Genomic DNA, 14707 nt, shown 5'->3' with positions numbered 1-14707 from the left:
CACTCCTAGTTTATGAGGTACCTGTATCCACAGTTGAGAGTCTGGAGAGGAAGTTGAACACCTACTTGAGGAGATGGCTGGGTGTCCCAAGAAGCTTCTGTTCCATTGGACTGTACAGCACAGGAAGCAAGCTACAGCTGCCAATAACATCAGTGGTGGAGGAGTACAAGGTGACAAAAACACGCCAGGCTATGATGCTACGAGACAGCAAAGACGAGCGAGTACGACAAGCAGGCATTGTCGTCAGGTCAGGCATAAAGTGGTCAGCTAGCGAAGCGCTGAGGGAGGCGGAGGATCGACTGCATCATGCGGACATTGTGGGATCAGTAGCCCAAGGAAGACTTGGTCTGGGTTGCTCTTCCAGAACAAATTGGAACAAAGCTGACCCAAAGGAGCGGCGAGGCTTGGTGCAGAGGGAGGTCCGAAAGGCTGAAGAGGAAAGCCGGCATGTCAAGGCAGTAACCATGAACAAACAAGGCAGCTGGACTAGATGGGAGAGTGTAAAAGACAGATCTCTAACCTGGAAGGACATCTGGAGCATGGAAGGCCACCGGATTAAGTTCCTGCTGTGTTCTACATATGATGTCCTGCCCACCCCATCAAACCTCCATACTTGGGGAATGGTAGAGAGTCCCAGCTGTACACTCTGTGGAAAGATAGCCAACCTGGAGCATGTCCTCTCCTCTTGTCACTCAAGTTTAGCAGATGGCAAGTTCCGGTGGCGTCATGACCAGATCCTTGCTCAGCTGGCAGAGGGTGTTGAGCAGGCCAGGAAGAGGACAAGGCAGCTCTCTAATGGGCCTCGCTTCATCCACTTCATCAGGGCAGGTGAAAGCGCAGCAGCAGGAGGGAGGAACAAAGGAATCCTGGCCACGGCAAGCGACTGGGAGATGCGGGTCGACCTGAAGAAGCAGCTGAAATTCCCAGAGGAGATAGCCCACACAACCCTGAGACCTGATATTGTTCTGTGGTCTAAAGGAACTAAACAGGTGGTGCTTATCGAGCTGACAGTACCCTGGGAAGAGAGGATAGAGGAGGCGTATGAACGCAAACTCAAAAAATACCAAACCCTCATCCTCAAGAGCCAGCTAAATGGATGGAAGGCCTGGAACTTACCGGTGGAGGTGGGCTGTAGAGGCTTTGCGGGGCGGTCGCTCTGGAGAGCCCTCGGACTGCTGGGGGTCGAGGGGCTGGCTAGGAAGCGGCTGGTAGCCAACACCACTAAAAGGGCAGAAGAAGCATCACGCTGGATTTGGATACAAAGAAAGGTGCGGTGGCAGAGCCGACCTACTGAAGGACTAGGGACATAGAGTTGGGTGGCATTCAGCAGGGGTAGAGCCAGGACGCTGGATCTGCCGTCGAGCCCCTCCGAAGCGTCATGGGCTTAATTCGACGAAACGTTAATGACGGGGGGTGCCCATTTGAGAACCTTCTGATGCCAACCAACTGATGTCCAGTTAAGGTATGCGGTCAAACTTAGTCTTGACTCAGGGAGGAGGACGTCCCTGCCATGCGGAGTCCCGATGGTGCCTTGATAGAAGGAGAGATGAAGAGAGCGAGGCCACAGGCTCACAGATGGTGCAGGGGCGAGTACCTGTAAAGGTGAGCCAGTTGCGATACCCTTATCGTATTTTGCATATATATACATATATATATATATATATATATATATATCATATGTGTGTATATAAATGATTTGTGTGTGTATGTATGATATGTGTGTGTATAAATGATTTGTGTGTGTATGTATGATATGTGTGTGTATATACACACACATATCATACATACACACACAAATCATTTATATACACACATATCATATATATGTGTATATATATATATATATATATATATATACAGTATATAATCTATATTTATATACTGTATAAATATAGATTATATTTATACAGTATATAAATATACTGTATAAATATATATATATATGTATGTGTATATACATACACATATGTATATACATATGTGTATATACATATATGTATATGTATATACATACACATATACATATATGTATATGTATATGTATATATATATATACGTATACATATGTATATGTATATACATATGTATATATGTGTATATACACATGTATATACACATATGTATATACATATGTGTATATACATATACATACACATATGTGTGTGTATGTATATGTATATATGAGTTAGATCACCTCGACTTGGTCATTTATTAAGTAATTGATAAGCGTTGAAAAACTTATTGGGGTGTTACCATTTAGTGGTCAATTGTACGGAATATTTACTGTACTGTGCAATCTACTAATACAAGTTTCAATCAATCAATCAAAACAATGAATGCCTACTGAGGCTATGGTGCTGTTAGGTTATTGTGGCTCAATGTGCCATTTTTTAATTTTATTTTAATATACTATTATTTAATATATATTATTGTTTTAGTTGCTTAAGAGATATTCCTGTCTCTGAATTTGCTCATTGCTATTTTTATGTTTTTGTGCATTATTTGTTGCCGTAATCAGGTTACTCATCAGTTACTCAGTACTTGAGTAGTTTTTTCACAACATACTTTTTACTTTTACTCAAGTAAATATTTGTGTGACTACTCCTTACTTTTACTTGAGTAATAAATCTCTAAAGTAACAGTACTCTTACTTGAGTACAATTTCTGGCTACTCTACCCACCTCTGTCCACGGGTGTCATGACGCGCAGTGTCTCAGGGGAGTCGACGGCAGCTATGGACGGCACAAGCTCAGCTTTTCTCCGGTAAGAACTGACTTTTTAACCACAATTTTCTCACCGAAACCTGCTGGTTGACATGTGGTCGGGATCTATGTTCTCTTGACCGCGCTCTGATCCATAGGAAAGTTTCACCTCCAGGAATTTTACACAAGGAATCACCGTGTGTTTGTGTGGCTAAAGGCTAAAACTTCCCAACTCCATCTTTCTACTGTGACTTCTCCATTATTAATTGATCAAATTGCAAAAGATTCAGCAACACAGATGTCCAAAAAACTGTATAACTATGCTGTTAAAGCAGACGACTTTTAGCTGTGTGTGTGCGCAGCGCTCATACTTCCTAAAAACCCGTGACGTCTTGCGTACACATCATCATTACACGACGTTTCGAAGACGAAACTCCCGGGAAATTTAAAATTGTAATTTAGTAAACTAAAAAGGCCGTATTGGCATGTGTTGCAATGTTAATATTTCATCATTGATATATAAACTATCAGACTGCGTGGCGGGTAGTAGTGGGTTTCAGTAGGCCTTTAAGGTAATAATGTTTTATAATCATGCTGTATGAAAATGTCATCCTAAGGAACACTAAACCAGATTTTGTTTTTGGAAAAATATAGTAGTTTTAACTAAGGATGGCTACCATACAGAATCACAGTACTAATTAATGCCAGGATAACAAATGTACCACTTTTATTTTACCAATATTTGAAACACGTAAACAAAGTAACCCAAATTTATGGGCCAAAACTTAAAAATAACTTAGCTATATTCAGAATCATTCATTTATCATTTAAAAAGCTTTCATTTTTAGGGGACCTGTTGTTTTGTCCCTATACCGTCAGAGGTCCCCTAAAGGTGACTGTGTAAACAGGGCTATGTCCTCATTAAGTAAGTAATGCACGCACACACACGCACACGCACACTCACACTCACACGCACACGCACACGCACACGCACACGCACACGCACACGCACACACACACACACACACACACACACACACACACACACACACACACACACACACACACACACGCACACACTTAGCCTGAGTCATCAGCAGGCAAACATTCCTATTCCAGGAAAAGAAGAGAAAAATGTTATTCTTTGACAAACTTCTGTGGATTGGACTCATGCTGATGTGACAAATTATCAACAGGTAACGAGACCAACAATTATGGGAGTCTCTCACAAACCGCACTATTAAAATCAGTTATGCAAAGAAGCATAAAAGGGAGAAACAGGCCTTATTTGTGAAACTCCCAAAAATTAAAAATGGTGCGAAAAATCCCTCATGTCAGAAATTCAACTTAAATGTGAAACTAATATGTGATATCAACTCCACATGCAAGTGAGATATGCCTTCATTTCATATCGTTTTGACGACCATGGCTCACAATTTTTGAAAAGCCCCACATTTTTGAGATTTTCAGTTTTAGGTTTTCATAAGCTGTAAACCCTAATCGTCAAAATGCCATCAAAAGACATACCCTAAATGGCATGTTAGCAGCCTGTGTCATACACTAGTTTCTCCTTGTAAATCTGATCGCTGGAATACACCAACCTTTGCAGCATTGTAATGAAAGTATACAAGATATGGCTTTATCAAGCATGTCCTGGAGCAATACACTTCACCCTTGCTCCTGATTGGTCGTAGTTAGGGCCATGCATGGCTGCTCCCGCCATCAGTGTATGAATGAGTGAATGTGGAAATAGTGTCAAAGCACTTTGAATACCTTGAAGGTAGAAAAGCGCTATACAAGTATAACCCAACCATATATTTAGAGATGTCCGATAATATCGGACTGACGATATTATCGGCTGATAAATGCTTTACAGTGTAATATCGGAAATTATCGGTATCAGTTTCAAAAAGTAAAATTTATGACTTTTTAAAACGCTGCTGTACAGAGTGGTACATGGACGTAGGGAGAAGTACAGAGCGCCAATAAACCTTAAAGGCACTGCCCAATCACATAATATCTACAGCTTTTAACTCACACACAAGTGAAAGCAAGTCATACTTGATCAAGAGCCATACAGGTCGTATAAACAACTTTAACACTGTTACACATATGCACCACACTGTGAACCCACACCAAACAAGAATGACAAACACTTTTCGGGAGAACATTCGCACCGTAACAGAACATAAACACAACAGAACAAATACCAAGAACCCCTTGCAGTATTAACTCTTCCGGTACGCTACAATATACACCCCCCCTACCCCCTAATTCCCCACCCGCCTCAGCCCTGCCCACCTCAAACTCCTCATGCTCTCTCAGGAAGAGCACATCCCAAATTCCAAGCTGCTGTTTTGAGGCATGTTAAAAAAAATTATGCACTTTCTGACTTCAATAATAAATATGGCAGTGCCATGTTGGCATTTTTTTCCATAACTTGAGTTGATTTGTTTTGGAAAAGCTTGTTGCATTGTTTAATGCATCCAGCGGGGCATCGCAACAAAATTAGGCATAATAATGTGTTAATTCCACGATTGATATCGGAATCGGTAATTTAGAGTTGGACAATATCGGAATATCGCATATCGGCAAAAAAAGCCATTATCAGACAGCTCCAATTATGTTGATATCAAAGAGTTTTGTATTTTACTTCTGAAAACAAAACTGTATTGCAACTAACAGTAATTGTGTAAAAGAGCATAGCAATGAATAAGTTCACCTTCTTTAATGGACTTCACAAGAAATGTCACGGTTTGGTATTACAAGTGTGGCGAGGAACCCAAGGATGCAGACACACGAAAGGTGAGTAAAACAATCTCTTTACTCAGTAGAATGTACTTACAACTAAGGGTGCTCCAAAAAGGAGAGAACTAAGGACGACGAAGCAAGAAGGTAAACTCAAAAAGGGCTTCGTGGCAAAAACAACAAAAGTTATCCAATCTGAACTAAAGCTTGGGCTGGAGTTTGCAAGACGTGCAACTACAAACTAAAACACAGGCTGGATGGCACTAGGAGCAGTCAGGAACAAGCGTAGCAAAATGCAGGGGAGGTCTCGGAGTGAAGCCACAGGGTTGAATCGCCAAGTGCCATCCAGCTGCCAAATTGCAGGTTAAATATCCTCAATCAAAATTAGAAACAGCTGTGCACGTCTCGCAGCTCCACCCACGAGAGGGATGGGAACTGCAGGGGAAAGAGAACTGGAGTGAGGTCACAAGGTCAACTGCACCAACAAAGGAAACTGAATACAAACCACTAGGTGGCAGCAGGTGGTGACAAGAAATTCCAAGTCACTTAAAACATTGTCTCATGATTGTTTTAAAAACAATCTTCATAGACTTCATGGGGGGGGGGGGGCTTTTGGTTGGGAACGGGTCGCAGCTTGCTGCAGGGTCATTCCTACCAAATTGCAGACGGACAACTCCGGACGACAGCGTGAGGTAGGAACATGATTTAATTTATAAATCGTACGCAGTACAACATGCAGGAAACAAACAAAAGGGATGTGTGCCGATTCCACGTGGAAAATAAGGAATCGTATGTCAAGAACACAAGGAATACCCAATGTAACTGTTGCATTCGCAAACAAGGAAGCCAGACTGAGCGAGGCGAGCAAGGTGAATAAAAAGCTCTCTGATTAGTAGTAGACTTCAGGTGAACGTGCCGACCACTAACCATAGGCAGGTGAACCCAATTAATCCCCATAGAAACGAAAACTAACCCAGATGTGCAAAAAACAAGAAATAAGTGTGTCCAAAAAAATTACAGAAAATGACAAAACATTATTCGGGCCACGGATCATTACAAGACTACAAGTGGAAGTTTTTACTTTTATCCTGTAGGGGTCATAAATCATTGCAATGTTTATACTACACAAAAGATGGTGAAGGCTTAAAAAAAACTACAAAATGCAATCCTGACCTCTGCCTGTAGGAGTCATAAATCCTTTTAAATCATGATTAAAAGTGTGTTGTTCATCTTAATGTATTTTGTACTAGAACAGTATATCTGTCATTGAACTGTATACAAGTGTACTCTATTGAACTTATTTTGATATAATTTTTACTCTAACTTATCTCATTGTAAAGAAACATGAGAATAACCAATTAATTTAAGGGAAATAACCCAGCATTGCAGATTAAAAAATTACCCAGTATTTGGGTTGAATATAAAACCCACCTGGCTGGGTTCAATAAGAAACCAATCTTGCTGGGTTGAATCAACCAAACATTGGTTTGGTCCAATAGTGACCCAGCGGTTTCTAGAGTGTGCTAACAACGATTCCACAAAATGATTACCTGGTTCAGATGCTGAGCTGGTTTTTGCTCTAAAAAGCAATTTATTTAAAGGGGAACATTATCACAATTTCAAAAGGGTTAAAAACAATAAAAAATTAGTTCCCAGTGGCTTGTTTTATTTTTCGAAGTTTTTTTCAAAATTTTACACCTCCCGGAATATCCCTAAAAAAAGCTTTAAAGTTCTTGATTTTCGCTATATGCAATGCGACTGTCCATTTCCCTGTGACGTCATACAGTGCTGCCAATACAAACAACATGGCGGTTACCACAGCAAGATATAGCGACATTAGCTCGGATTCAGACTCAGATTTCAGCGGCTTGAGCGATTTTACAGATTACTCATGTATTGAAACAGATGGTCGGAGTATGGAGGCGGATAGCGAAAACGAAATTGAAGAACAAATTGAAGCTATTGAGCAAATAGCTAATGACGCTATTCGGCCATAGCATGGGTGTACCTAATGAAGTGGCCCATAGCATGGCTGCCTTATTAGCATCACCTGTAAAATGTGCAGACCAAACGATCAGCACTTTCGCATCTTGTGACACTGGAGCAACTTAAATCCGTCGATTGGTAAGTGTTTGTTTCGGATTAAATGTGGGTATCTAGTTTCAAATGTACATACAGCTAGCGTAAATAGCATGTTAGCATCGATTAGCATCGTTGCAAATGCATCTGCTGATTATCCATACATCTCTGTGCCATGTCTGTCTTAGCATCGCCGGTCAAATGTGAAGACACTCTGGTACATTCAATGGGGGTCTGGCGGCAGATTTCTTGCCAGTGGTGCAACTGGAATCCCTCCCTGTTAGTGATGTTACACCCTCCGACAACACACCGACGAGGCATGATGTCTCCAAGGTTCCAAAAAATAGTCGAAAAAACGGAAAATAACAGAGCTGAGACCCGGTGTTTGTAATGTGAAAATGAAAATTGCGGGTGTATTACCTCGGTGACGTCACGTTCTGACGTCATCGCTAAAAGAGCGATAAACAGAAAGGCGTTTAATTTGCCAAAATTCACCCATTTAGAGTTCGGAAATCGGTTAAAAAAATACATGGTCTTTTTTCTGCAACATCAAGGTATATATTGACGCTTGCATTGGTTTGGTGATAATGTTCCCCTTTAAGGGCAGACTGAACCTCAATGTTGGGTTCATCTTGAGAAACGCTTCTCTGCTGTAAATAGGCTTACTATTAGGTCCGTGCTCTTGTTGTATGACACATATCTGACTAATTGTGTTACTAAGAGTGTTTGTTTTTTCATTTCAGTGGTGCTCTTCTGGTGCCTGCTGGACATTGTACCAATTAAGAATGAAAAGGGAGACGTGGTGCTGTTTCTGGCTTCATTTAAGGACATCACAGACATTAAAGCCAAAGCCATTCAAGAGGACAAGAAGGAAGGTCAGTCCATGCATGGAATGGAACATTGAACGGCCATTTCTTTGCTCAGGGAATGCATTGCATGAGGTGGAAGAATATATTTTGCATTTCCAACTTAGCCTTGAATCCTCCACATTATAATCCAATTTATCAGTGTAACTTCATATAATATTTGAAGAAATGAATACCCGACGAGAGTGAGGCAAATTTTCCAAGAGAAAGTGTGTGTGTGTGTGTTTTCCTTGCCTGCACGGCCCTAATTATTTTCTCATTAACACAAGTAAATTATAAGAGGAAGAAGCAAACCAAAGCAAAGTTATTTTTTGCGCGCCTAATATAAAAGCGTTTGATGGTAAAATAAAAGTGGCTGAAGCAGCAGAGACAAACACCTCGGCATAATGACTTGTTTGTCTGACAAGCTCGCTGGAATGAGACGATGCACAGTAAGGAAAGGTTCAAGTCCATGACTCACTAACAGTGTTATAAAAGGCTCTCTCACTGGGAAAATTACACTACAAATACATTGCAGTCCTGTGTGTGTGGCCCTGGATACTGGACTGTGTACATTTGGACATTCGTATTTCCAAATACACAGTAGAGGCCAAAAGTTTGGACACACCTTCTCATTCAATGTGTTTTCTTTATTTTCATGACTATTTACATTGTGGATTGTCACTGAAGGCCTCAAAACTATGAATGAACACATGTGGAGTTATGTATTTAACAAAAAAAGGTGAAATAACTGAAAACATGTTTTATATTCTAGTTTCTTCAAAATAGCCACCCTTTGCTCTGATTACTGTTTTGCTTCAGTGACAATCTAAGTAGTCATGAAAATTAGAGATGTCCGATAATGGCTTTTTTAACGATATCCGATATTCCGATATTGTCCAACTCTTAATTGTCACGCTTTGTAAAAGGATTGGACTCAGATGCAGAGTTGGGACTTTAGACAGGCTTTTATTTTGACAACTTCCTTTTACCTCCAAAGTCAAGAAATAACAATATCTATAATCATAAAAAAAAACTACTCGGCGAAAAGGTTCCAGAAAAAGAAGGAACAACCGAAAATCTCTCCGAATGGAGGAAAACACAAAAGTAAAGACGAACTATAATTGACGCCGTATATGCTATAAAAAGTATTTAACAAAAAACGCTCCAACAGGAGGACCAAAACAACAGCTATGAAAATTTCTACACTACCTAATCTAATAAAGTTTTAACAAAAATAGTCACTCAAAAAGTTGAGGAATGAATGAAAAAAATTTAACTGAAACTTACCACTGCGGCTGAATAACGAAATAATCTAAATAACTCTGCTGAGGAGGAAGAAAGGAAAACTCAAAACATTCACAAAGGGGTTCAGGACCAAGGGACATAAGCACGAGACAAGGCAAGGCATGGACAAGAAAATGGACGCTAGAGAGCACGAATAAACAAGACAATCTGGCACAGAACAAAGGAAGGAGTGAGCTTATAAAACACATGAAGGTAATAGGGAACAGCTGGAACCAATCAGAGAACAGGGATGACGTCAGACTGATGACACAAAAGGAAGAGCAAGTGACCTGAAACGAGAGGAGAGTTACTTTTCAAACTAAAACATGCAAACCATAAGACAGAAAAACCCAAGACAAGACATCCCTCACTGCGGTGTGACATTAATTACCGATTCCGATATCAACCGATACGGATATATACGGTGGTGGAATTAACACATTATTAGGCCTAATTTTGTTGTGATGCCCCGCTGGATGCATTAAACAATCTAACAAGGTTTTCCAAAATAAAAGAACAAATACAAATCAAATTATGGGAAAAAGTGCCAAGATGGCACTGCCATATTTATTATTGAAATCACAAAGTGCATTATTTTTTTAAAGTGCCTCAAAACAGCAGCTTGGAATGTGGGATGTGCTCTCCCTGAGATAATCCTGATATCCACTACAACTATGGGAAACACTATACTTTGACTTTCACAAAGTCTAAGTCTAAGAAAGTGCATTATTCTTTCTTTTTTTTAAACATGCCTCAAAACAACAGCTACAAAAGCCATGAAGGCACACAGCTTCGGTCCAAAGAATACTACAGTAATAAAGTAAACAATAACATAGTACTCATTTAGAGCAAGACTGCCTGACATACTGTATAAAAGGAAAGTATAATCTGCCCTGCTCTAACGTATTTGTATGGATAATTTACGATATCACAATTTAAAGCATTTATCTGTCGATAATACCAAACTTTCATGCAGAGATGGAAATCACAATTAAGTCAATTGACCAAAAGTGTATTTGTTAAATATTAATCGGTGGCACAAACATTCATGTCATTTCCAAAACAGAAAGTGCAATATTGTCAGAGACATTTTAAAACAAGCTATTAGTGCACTTTTGTGATGTCACTAAGATGAAATATCAAAACAACATTAAATTAAAGTGTACTTTTTGAACAGAACGCCACTACAATAGTTTAAAACGTAGAAAATGCACTTTTGTGCATGATGTCACACAAGATATTTCAATAACTGTCAAATAAAAATGAGCTGCATAATATGAAATCAAATCACTATTTGGTGGGTTACTGCAGATGCTATCTCCTTATGTTGTTCTGTATTTTTTTCATACGGTGTTGATGTGGAAATCGTTGCCTCAGCCTTTTTTTTGGTGTGGCACCGAACGGAGATGTTGACATGTGGAGTAACACTCTTCATTCTCTAGCAGGTGACTTTTCAAATGATGCTACACATTAACAGCAATGCTACTTTTTGTAGCAACCCTTTTGCCCCAGATTTGACAAATGACGGTTGTCTGTTCGACGTCTTCCCACTTGAAGCCAAACCACTGCCCGACGATGAACCCCCTGCTGTTTTTCTCGGGAATGAATTATTCCTTCATTTGTTACCACATTGGCACCTTCTTTCTCTCGTATTACCACTCACACCACAGCTAACGTTACCCATGGTGCTACCTCTCTGCTCCGCGAGGGTGTATACGTATGTGACGTATGACGTGACAGTATGTGACGTATGTAAGAAGGTGCGCTTGCTGTCTGTGAGGAGACGCAAGAAAGAGTGGGAAGAGCCTGTAATGTAATGCCATCAGCTAAAAGCAACTGCGTGAGAACGTATACTCGAATATTACGATATAGTCATTTTGTCACGCCTGTAAGTTTATGTTTTGGTTTTGGTCAGGTTATGTTTAGTTTTTTGGACATTTAAGTTCTGTCTTGGCACTTCCTGGTTTGTTTTCGTCTCCATGCCAACTCATTACTTTTCACCTGTCATGTCATGTCCCTGTCCTCAGCCTCACCTGTTTTCACTAATCATCATAGCTACTTAAGTCACTCTTTTTCTTGTCTGCTTTCTGGGCTCTTCCCACTCGCACACATGCTACCCATGCTGCACCTCCTTCATGCCCTCGTCCATAGTTCCATGCCGTGTAAGTTTATGTATTCATGCCATTGTGCTAGTTTTGTTTATAGTTTATATTCATTCATGCCAATCGAGCAAGTGTTTTTGTTTCATGTTTGTAGTTTGCAGCATTTATGCTAGTCTTTTGTTTGATCATAGCCAAGTGTCCGTACCTCCTTGTGAGCGCCCTTAGTTTGTTTATTTTTTATTATAGTGAATAAATAAACAACCATGTACTCACGTCCACGCCTCGCTCGTTTTGATTCTCATCTGCGTCGTAGAAACAATCCACGTCCAAGCCTTGTTGTGACACATTTTATATATCGCACAGACAAACCCGCGATATATCGAGTATATCGATATTTCGAGTATATCGATATATCGCCCAGCCCTAGTTTATTCCAAAAATTCAGGTGAACTGTAGAACAGTGGTCCCCAACCATCGATTGGTACCGGGCCGCAGAATAATTGTTTTATTCATTTTTATTAAAACAAACAAAAAAAAAAAATAATAATAATTTTTATTAAATCAACATAAAAAACACAATATACACTTACAATTAGTGCACCAACCACAAAAACCTCCCTTTTTCATGACAAAAACGTCCCTTTTTCATGACAAAGAAAAAAAAAAAAAAAAAAGGACTCCCCCCCGGGCCACGGGACAAATTATTAAGCGTTGACCGGTCCGCGGATACAAAAAGGTTGGGGACCACTGCTGTAGAAGATGAAACCTATATGTGACTTATGCTCATCACATGCAACTTTCGATATCATGTATTGCTTACAGGTTATGAAAACCTCAGAAAAGGTTGGGCTTTCAAAAGCATGAACATGAAAATGATAAATAAAACTTTAACATGTGTCATTTTGCATGCATAGAGTTTATAGCACATTATACTTTCACATTTAAAGTTGAACTGCTGACATGAATGGACTTTTACAGTGTTGAAAATATTGTATGTAGAGAGTTTCTTTTGTTACTGTAAAGCAGGGGTCACCAACTTTTTTGAAACCAAGAGCTACTTCTTGGGTACTGATTAATGCGAAGGGCTACTAGTTGGATACACACTTAAATAAGTTGGCAGAAATAGCCAATTTTCTCAATTTACCTTTAATAAATAAATCTATACATATATAAAAATGGGTATTTCCGTCTGTCATTCCGTCGTACATTTTTTTTTCCTCTTACGGAAGGTTTTTTGTTTTTTAGAATTTTGATAACATGTTTTAAACAGGTTAAAATCCAATCTGCACTTTGATAGAATATATAACAAATTAGACCAAGCTATATTTCTAAAAAGACTAATCATTATTTCTTCTAGATTTTCCAGAAATTTTTTTTTAAAAGAAATTCAAAATACTTTGAAATAAGATTTAAATTTGATTCTAAAGATTTTGTAGATTTGCCGGAATATTTTTTATTTTTTATTTTAATCATAATAAGTTTGAAGAAATATTTCACAAAATACTGTTTGTCGAAAATAACAGAAGCTAAAATGAAGAATTAAATTAAAATGTATTTATTATTCTTTACAATAAAAATAAAAAAATCTACTTGAACATTGATTTAAATTGTCAGGAAAAAAGAGGAAGGAATTTAAAAGGTAAAAAGGTATATGTGTTTAAAAATCCTAAAATCATTTTTAAGGTTGTATTTTTTCTCTAAAATTGTTTTTCTGAAAGTTATAAGAAGCAAAGTAAAAAAATTGATTAATTTATTCAAACAAGTGAAGACTAAGTCTTTAAAATATTTTCTTGGATTTTTCAATTCTATTTAAGTTTTGTCTCTTAATAAATAAATACAATTTAAAAAAATAGAGGTATCCTGCTGGTAAGTGCTGCTATTTGAGCTATTTTTAGAACAGGCCAGCGGGCTACTCCTCTCTGTCAGGCTGGGGGACGCCACCTCCTCTTCTGCCCCGCTTTACTGTGGTGTCCCCCATGGATCTATTTTAGGCCCCATCCTGTTCGCTCTTTATCTCCTCCCTCTTGGAGATATTTTTAAGAAACATGGAGTGTTTTATCACTTTTATGCAGATGACTGCCAAATTTATATGCTGATTTCAAAAAGCCACGGCCCCCTTACACCCCTTCTTAACTGTCGATGTGACGTCAAGGCTTGGTTAGCCCAGAATTTTTTAATAATGAATGAGGGAAAAACGGAAATTTTAGATTTTGGTCCTGCCCTCACTGACTTGGGACCATTGCAAAATGATGTGCGTCCCAAAGTCACCAGCCTCGGCGTCACTATAGACAGCGATTTTAAACTAGACAAACAAGTCAATGGCGTTTTAAAATCGTGTTTTTATCACCTTCGTCTTTTAGTAAAGGTTAAACCGTTTTTATCTTTTAACCTTTTTGAACAAGTCGTGCATGCTTTTATTTCAAGTGGCCTGGACTACTGCAATGCACTTTATGCTGGCATTAGCCAAAAAGCTCTCTCCCGGTTGCAGTTAGTCCAGAACGCGGCAGAACGACTTTTAACAGGGGCCAGGAAACGCCAGCATATAACCCCAATTCTTCAGAGTTTGCACTGGCTCCCTGTTCATTTTAGAATTGATTTTAAAACATTGCTGTTTGTTTTTAAATCTTTACATGGACTGGCACCTCAATATATCTCGGACCTCATCCAAATTTACATTCCTGCGCGCGGTCTGAGGTCCGAAAGCCAGCTCCAGCTCGTGGTGCCCAAGACCAGACTTAAGACCAGGGGAGACAGGGCCTTCTCTGTGGTCGGCCCTAAGCTCTGGAACACTCAGCCCCTCCATGTTCAAACTGCTTCCACAGTGGAGATATTTAAGTCTCTTCTTAAGACCCACTTTTATTCTTTGGCTTTTAACACTACGTGAGTTGTGTGGTCCTCTGTCCTCTGTTATCCTCTGTGTTTTTTATAAACTTTTATTTTTATT

The 14707-nt window shown here is 39.3% G+C and overlaps 1 protein-coding gene across 1 annotated transcript in view; it reads left to right on the top strand.

Annotated features, from left to right (window-relative positions):
- Positions 1–14707, top strand: part of kcnh8 (potassium voltage-gated channel, subfamily H (eag-related), member 8) — a 196055-nt gene that overhangs the window by 75119 nt on the left and 106229 nt on the right. The window contains exon 3 of the mRNA XM_061882414.1: positions 8273–8404. Within this exon, the coding sequence (XP_061738398.1) occupies positions 8273–8404 (132 nt within the window). The remainder of the gene's footprint in view (positions 1–8272; positions 8405–14707) is intronic.

This window comes from Nerophis ophidion, linkage group LG21, assembly GCF_033978795.1.
Source record: "Nerophis ophidion isolate RoL-2023_Sa linkage group LG21, RoL_Noph_v1.0, whole genome shotgun sequence".
Taxonomy (NCBI): domain Eukaryota; kingdom Metazoa; phylum Chordata; class Actinopteri; order Syngnathiformes; family Syngnathidae; genus Nerophis; species Nerophis ophidion.
The sequence above is the reverse complement of the archived record's forward strand: the minus strand, read 5'-3'. Positions and strand labels throughout refer to the sequence as shown.